The sequence below is a fragment of the Panicum virgatum genome, chromosome 7N (assembly GCF_016808335.1).
Source record: "Panicum virgatum strain AP13 chromosome 7N, P.virgatum_v5, whole genome shotgun sequence".
Lineage (NCBI taxonomy): Eukaryota > Viridiplantae > Streptophyta > Magnoliopsida > Poales > Poaceae > Panicum > Panicum virgatum.
The window spans coordinates 27,927,489-27,935,400 of record NC_053151.1 but is presented as its reverse complement, the minus strand read 5'-3'; the positions used below and the strand labels follow the sequence as shown (position 1 = coordinate 27,935,400).

The window sequence follows — 7,912 nt, the reverse complement described above, 5'->3', positions numbered from 1 at the left end:
TCTGCATCTACCAGACATCCGCGCTGACAAAAAAGTTTATAGTTCGAAATCACATGAAAAGTAGTTTCTCTAGTGTCATCCTTTAGAGGCCGCATCGCCCACCAAAATTGACATCTGACACCTTCCGTAAATTTCATGATAATTCGAACTCGATTTCCAAATCCTTCTGCAAATATATCACAATAAATCTTCGGACGCCGGAGGAATTTTATGAAATTCAATAGGCTTTGTTGGCCACACAGGACCCTGTCGCCCCCCCCCAACGGGCGACAGGGGCCTGTCGCCCCTGGGGTGGGCGACAGGGGCCTGTCGCCCCCCAACGGGCGACAGGCCCCCCTCTTTTTTTTTCTCCAGGGACTTCGTTGCAAATTTGAAGAAAAAAAAATTACATTTGAGCCCTGTCGCCCCCCATAGGGCGACCGGGGTATATTTTTGAAATTTTCCAAAACCGACATATATTTTTGAAATTTTAATTTTTTTTAAATATAAAAAAGAAAAAACCGCGGCATCATCGACCTGACCGACGCGCGGCCCATCTCCGATCGAGGCTCAATACTTTTGGGCCGTACGTAACGAGGGGCCTGTTAAGCCCGCTCGCGACAACATAAAAGATAAGGAATTACCCTCATGGGCCTTTTGGGCTGCAGCCCTTTATAATCCTACTTGTCGATAATTACCCTGCATTTATATTGTCTAGACTTTCTCAAAAAAAAAATCCAAAGATAGATATATTTTGTCTCGACTCGAGCGATCAGCATGCACGACACCCTTCGCTTCTGCATTGCTCCCACCTCCTTTCTCGCACATATTAGAAAATGGCGATGCATGTGTCCCAACAATATACACTCAAGTAGTACTCGATTATACTCTTCTCAAACATTGAGCCTCCTTTCAGCATCGACTTGGACTGCAGCTGATTCGCTTACTTGTGGGACTGTGGCCCTGTACTCCTGTGCTGTCAATCTGCCGCCGTAGCTGTCGCTCCGTTTGCTCTGCCGACCTTGCGAAGGATGCGTGCATGCTTCTTCCTGTCGTGCTGGCCCTGCTGCTTCGTGTCTCGCCACCTGAGCAGCCGTCCGAATGCGGCTTTGCTCCGGCGACCTACCGCGCCGTCTCCGGGGTCGTGCAGATCACGAGAGCTTGCCGGAGCATATATGCCTCGCCGCCTTTTAGCATGTCGACGTGCGAGCCGTGTCGTGCTCTGCTGTTAGATTACTTGCGTGGGAACATCGGCCTGCAGCACGTGGCATCAAGAAGGCTTCTCCTCCCTTAACGCGCCTGATGAATTACAGCTTCACCGTGCGCATCCGTTTGCGGTTGCAGTTCAGTTCAGGCCATAAAAGCTGCATCTTTTAATCTCCACAAAAGCTGCATGCAGTTGCTCCAATGTTCTAAATGGTGATGCTCAAACCAGGGACGCCTTTTCCGCAGCTGCAATTGCCATGGACGAAACTTAAAGGCTTCGTGCCATGGATGGCCGGCCGAGCATGTGGGATGGCTACTTCTCACTGAACCTAACATACTGTCTTAGAGAATCTTGCCACACTTTTTATGAGTCACTGATAAATGGGATCCAGTTTGCGATAATGAAATCTTGCCACAGCTATGACAAGAACCAAACAAATACCTAAACTGGTTCAAATCTTACTATGCTTAGGCGTGGCAAATTGTGGCAAGCTATAGCCTCAGACCAAACATTCCTACCGTGTCCCGATTAATTTGCCAGAATTCTGATATTTATCTCGTACCATTTCAGCCCAACAGGCCTAGAGAAAGCATGCCTAGGTTGGAACCATATGGTTGGAGTCTACTTCAGACCAGGACTTGTTTAATTGTTTGATTGAAGGCACCTGGCAAAAAAACAAAGAAACGCGTGGCGAGGCTTGTCTTAGTTTTATAATGAAAAATGAAACGCCGGCAGCCGTTGCAATCCTGCGAGCAGCATTCCGTGTGGTGAAGCCGAAGCGCATTTCTTAAAGTAGAGATAATGTGGTGAAAGGTTGTATGGCAATGGCACACGGGAGCTGATCGACCAACCATGAATTTTGCTGTTACAAAAATGGGCAATCAACATCTACAACGATGGCTATGGATGTGGGCGGTTTCCTCGAGAAAATTACCACAATTGTGCGGCACCAAAGAGAAAGTCAGAAAGTGTTTCCATCGCTATCTCCACACCCACACTAGCAGGTCCCTCCTTTCTCAATGGAAACAGGTTCATGCTGTTTCCTGAAGTTTTCCATGTTTGCAAGTGCATACTTGGGCTCGGGACACACTGCTGTTGAGATGATCCAGCGCCTCCACACAGAACGCCGCTCTGCAGGCATTCTATTTGTAAGGGTCTAGCAACTCCCTCCCTGGCATAGTGGCATGCTGATTAAGATCAAACAGTTTGTGAAAGAAGGTAAGAAAGATCCTGTATTTCTGACAAGTCACTTGCAGAACACTGTTACAGTCATGTCGTGTGAAATCACTAATCAGGACAGCGACGCAGCAAACTGAAACGAAAGCATCTCTTTCCGTATGTCAGCCTCTCTCCTACGCTACCATTCACAATCACACACCACTTGTCATGTTCGGATTAATCAACAAGTGGTCAACCAGCAGCAGGCCGATCCTAATCCATTCTTCCAAGCACACAAATCAAGAAGAAGGAAGTGAAAAAAAAATGGCGATGGAAAGTCTCTAACGGCATGTACAGGTTAAGTGCTCTTGGAAAAGCCCCTGAAGCCTTGGATCAGCAGGCAGAACCCCTGCCCCGATGCCCCTCCGCCTCCGGGCTTCTGTCGCCGGGCGCTCGCCGGAGCTGCCGGCTTCTCCAGCTCCTCGCCGGCGCTGGCGTCGTCGTCCTCCGTCCACAGCCTTGTCTCCGACGCGCCGCGCGCCTGGAACGTGAACACGGCGCAGGAGGTGGCGGAAGAGGAGGAGGAGGAGGAGGACGCGTGGGGCGGCTCGGCGCCGGCGTGGAATAGCCAGCCGTGCAGGTCCCACGTCATGTCCACCGGCGCGCCGCCGTCAACGAAGATGGTGTGGCTGCCGCGGAAGTTCCACCGCAGCCGGCGGAGCTGCACCACCTTGCGGCCGTCCACGGTGACCCAGGCCTCAGCGTCGCCGTCCAGCACCACGACGCCGATCTCGTGCTCCGCGCCGGCCTCCAGGAACCGGGCTCTCGTGGACCAGCAGCCGCACCCGACGAACCGCTCCCGGCGCCGCGCCATCCGGGAGCCCGCGATCGGTATCCCGCCGTGCAGCCGCTCGACGTACCCGCGGCTCCGGTCGCCCAGCAGGAGCACGAACTCTGCGTCCGCCACGACGGCGACGTAGAACCCGGAGGCCGGCTCGGGCCCGGCCCCGCCGGCGGCGTACCGCGCCGCGGCGTAGTCCCAGAAGACGCCCACCACGCAGCTCCCCGCCGTGAACGTCCCGCTCCCCTTCTTCTTGTGCAGGTGGCGCGGCGCGGCGGCGGCGCGGTGGCGCGGCGCGGCGGTGGCCTCGTGGACGGCGACGGAGAGCGCGGGACCGTCGGTCGCCCGCGACCACGTGACCTCGAGGAGCAGCTCCTTGCCGGACGCCGAGAGCCGGGACCGGTACACGGTGGTGACCGCGCTGACCGCCGCCGCCGGCCTGCCTCCGCCTCCCCCGGCGAGGCTCGGGGCGCCCGCCGCCGCATTGGCGGCGCCGGAGCAGGCGACGTCGGAGATCCGCACGGCGTGCTCGCTGAAGCACGACACCAGGTCCTTCATGAAAGCCTCGGCCGATCCTCTCCTCTCCTCTCGTCTCCTTGGACGGACACGGACTTCCTCTTCTGCACCCCCCACGCCCACACGGAATTCTTCGGCCGCCCGCCACTCACCACCGGGGCAGGGGGGGCGTGCTGGGACGGCTTTGCGGACAGCAACGGCCGCTCCGGCATTATGCTGAGCTGGTGATGGCGACGGGCATTAGGACCGCGAGAGAGGGCGAGAAGGAGGAGGAGCTGAAAGGGCGAGTGGTTCGGTGGTCGCAGGAGGAAGGTATCTCTTGATCGGGAAGCCTGGCAGGCGATAGGCCGGGGCGTGCAAGGTAGGTATAATCTCCCCCGTGTCCGTCTGGCCGTCTAATTTTTCACTTGGAATTTTACGATAGATGGAGTATTAAATGTAATTAAAAATATAATTAATTATACAGTTTGTTTGTAAATGACGAGACAAATCTTTTGAGACTAATTATTTCATGATTAAACAATAATTGTCAAATAAAATCAAAACGTGTTACAGTAATTTTTTCGCGAACTTTTCGCGAACTAAACACACCCGGTACTCTTCCGTTACCACTGTGCGCGCCACCACGGCGAACAGTCTCTTCCCGGCCGTGCCCCTTTAATTCCCTCCCGTTTCTAGTCGCCAGTGGGGCTGGGCTGGACGCGACGGGAGCACAAATTCCTCCGGGCGCACCCACCCAGCCGAGGCGAGTCTCGTTTTCGCCTCCCAAGGCGGCTGCTGCTGCAAGAGCTATGCCGCGCGGCCGCGCCCGCCCTTTCCCTTGCGCGCTTTGTTGCTGCCCGCTGGAACCTGGCGGCGGCAACGGTGGTGCAAATTGGAAAACGCATCCCGTTCTTTCTCTGCTGCGGCGCTTTACTGATGGGATGCCCCACTGAAACTTCCCAAACGGAACGGGCGGCGGCACCTGCGGCCACAAAAGGAAGCGCACATCCTCCTCTCCTCTAGCTCCAGGGCCGTGTATAGGGAGTATAGAGAGTAGTACTCCCTCCATATTTGAATTAGTTGTCGTTCAGGATAGGATTGTGCTTACCAAGGAGAGGTTAATTAGGGGCGTATTTTTCCTCCTTTGCCTTTATTAAATAGGTCTGCGGGTATCACCTTTACAACAACCCTGTATAGCTCGACTAGTTAGTCCTCCGCGTCCCGAGGCTGGGGGTCGACTGCTCCAGTCCCCCTAGCGCGCTTTTTTTACAATGGCGCTCGGTGTGGGCGGGTTGCAGGCTCGGTGTGGGCGGGTTGCAGCCTTGCTGCTCATGCGCGTTCGGCCGTGACCGTCAGCGCCTCCATGGCGCTTCCGACCTCCAAGGCGTCGGAATCCAGGGCGCTTCCGACCTCCATAGCGCCGGACTCCATGGCGCTTCCGACCTCCAAGGCGCCGGACTCCATGGTGCTTCCGACCTTCATGTCGCTCCATGGTGCTTCCGACCTTCATGTCGCCGGATTCCATGGCACGACGCGAGCAAGCCAGGAAGCGAAGCAAGGAGCCAAGGACTGCCTGAGCAAAGAAATGAGAAAGCAAGGAAGCTAAGGGGCTAGCGCTCCCCAGCCAGGCTCGCGGGATGCGGGCAAATCGAGCGTTTCCCGGTGGCCTGGCTCGCAGGGGCGCAGGAGGGTACGAGCGTAGTTAAAATGTGTCTGTTGTAGCTAGAAATGCATGCAACCAATCACCTGCTCCCAACAGCCTAGCTGGAACGTCCTGTCAACCAAACATACTCGTCTTGCACGCGCTGAGCCTGGCCACTCGTGGCCTGGTTCGCTGATACGAGCCAGGCTCGATTGGGAAGGGAACCAATCAGCCCCTAAGCAAGCAAGGATGGACTGCCTGTGCGGAGGAGATGAAGGGAGGCGAGTGTGCTGCGGGAGATGAATGGAGGCGGGCAGAAGGGAGCGAGAAACGAGGCAACGAGAGGCGGGGAAAGCTATTCATCGCGCGCGCGGGTGGGAGCGGAGCTATCGCAGAAGCCCGGCGGCGGCCCTGTTCATCTTCCCCGGCGAGCTCCGCCAGGGTTCGGGCCCTTCGGGGTTCCGGGTTGCCGGGTCCTGTGGCCTCCGGCGGCCTTAGAAGAGGGGGGAGGGGGGGGTAGGGAAGCCCGGCGGCGGAGGCGGGTTGTGGGCGGCGGCGGTCGGCGGCGGGGACGCCGCCGGCCGGGGGCGGCGGGGAGACATGCGGTGGGCCAGGCACCGGGCGGGGGAGCGCGGGTCCGAGCTGATTAGTGTCGGCGGCGGCGGAGGGCAGCGGCGGAGGCGCCGACGGCGGCGCCGGAGCCGTGGGAGGCGGGGGAAGGCGGGGGCGCGGCACCGGAAGCTTCTGCGATGGATCGACGGCAAATCGCACAAAGTGATGAATAGACACCCCCACGAGAGGCCGGCGGGCGGCGACGAGAATTACTGCCGTGTCGTGCGGAATGGGCGCGGAGGCCAGGGGCAATCGCGTCCATGTGCGACTCCGTTGGCAAGCGACGACATTCTTTACGAAAACGGGCCTAGAGCCCAGGACGACAAGAGGGAGTACTAATCTTTAAAAAAAATATAGAGAGCGCTGTCCCTCTCTCTAGGCCGAGGTAGTCTGGGCCACGTACCGGGGGCGCACTGAATGAGTGGAAGAGAGCAATCACGCCGCGGTCAGACGGGGAAGTCTCGGATCTTCCCCTTTTGCGGCGGTCAGTAATAGGCTAGGGCCGTGTTTAGTTTTTGAAAAATTATCTTTCTATATTTGAAGTGCTAAATATAGACTAATCATAAAAATAATTACAGAACTCGTCTGTAAATCGCGAGACGAATCTAATGAGCATAATTAATCAATCATTAGAGGTTGCTTACTATAGTATTACTGTAGCAATTTAGCGTCTAATTACAGATTAGTTAGGTTTATTAGATTCGTCTCGCGATTTACAGGCAGCAGTCGCAATGCGTTTTTTATTTCGTCTAGTGTAAGGATCACCGGGGTGTCCGACCCTAGAGGGGGGGTGAATAGGGTCGCTAATCGCTTTTCTATCCTAGGGCTCAATCTAATTGCATAAGATAAACCTAACACGTCCTACACATGCTAGTTATGACTAAGGTTTATCTATGCTACCCTCTACTTACCCCAAAAGACTTGCAACCTATAGCCAACCCTAATCAAACTAACAAGGAAAGTAAAGGTAAGCAAGAAAGAGTAAATGCGGAAACGAAATGCGGTAAGTAAAGCGGTAAGGGAGAGGATATGCAAACTCCCGTGAAGACACCAAGACACACGATTTAACGTGGTTCGGTTAGGACACCAAAGTCCCTCCCTACGTCCACGGCCACTTGCTCACAAAGAACAAGTGTAATGCCGAGTCTCTTCGCTTGATCACCGTCTTGCCACGCCTCCAAGACTCCCGACAAGCAAAGGCTAAGTGACGCCAAGTCACAAAGACGAGGTCACCGCCACCGTCTATCTCGAAGCGTCACCACGGCACCGTCTTCACTATTTTGGAGCTTTAACACCAAGTAGGGGCCTCCTTCCCCGCACAAAGTGTCGTTGCCACTCCACACCAAGTCAGAGGGTCACACGACGAGTACACAAGGTGCTTGCCGCAGCAAGGCTTTCTCTCAAGCTAGTTCTCTCAAGAACTAAGTCTAAACAAGCACTAAGCACTCTCACAAGTGTGCTTAAGCCTATATGATGTACAATGAAACTCTATGGTGGTTGGAGATGATCTTTAGCTCTTGTATACTTCCTTGAACTCCAGCACTCCCAAATGACCCGGCCTTGGGGGTATATATAGGCAGCACAAGCAAATATAGCCGTTGGAGAAAAGCTGCTAGAAATGTGCTTAACGCCGGTTAATCCGACGTACCCCAAAAGCCATCATCGGTTCAACCGGTGTATGTAAACTGCTACTTGAAAAACTAGCCGTTAGCAATTAACCGGTGTATCGCCGGTTTAACCGATGCAATCAACTAATGTATGTAAAATTAGCGTCGGTTTAACCGGTGATTGTAACTTCTTCACGTTCTTCCAAAAACCACCTCTCTGGACAACTGAACCGATGTAATTGACCGATGCATCGTCGGTTCAACCGGTGTATGTAATTTCCTCGGTCTTCATCTGCCAATGCACCGACGTATACATTTTCTTCAACGTCGGTTAATCCGGTGTTAAACCCTAGCCCGCAGACCTTCTC

At 54.9% G+C, this 7,912-nt stretch overlaps 1 protein-coding gene across 1 annotated transcript; it reads right to left on the bottom strand.

Moving 5' to 3' along the window:
- Positions 1-2,391: 2,391 nt before the first annotated feature.
- On the bottom strand, positions 2,392-4,130 carry LOC120683847. Its single transcript, XM_039965946.1, has one exon. The coding sequence runs from the start codon at positions 3,741-3,743 to the stop codon at positions 2,703-2,705; it is 1,041 nt and encodes a 346-aa protein (XP_039821880.1). The 5' UTR covers positions 3,744-4,130; the 3' UTR covers positions 2,392-2,702.
- Between the last annotated feature and the right edge of the window lie 3,782 nt (positions 4,131-7,912).

Coding starts and splice junctions, on each gene's coding strand:
- LOC120683847 (XM_039965946.1), bottom strand. CDS start 3,743: ATGAAGGACCTGGTGTCGTGCTTCAGCGAGCACGCCGTGCGGATCTCC.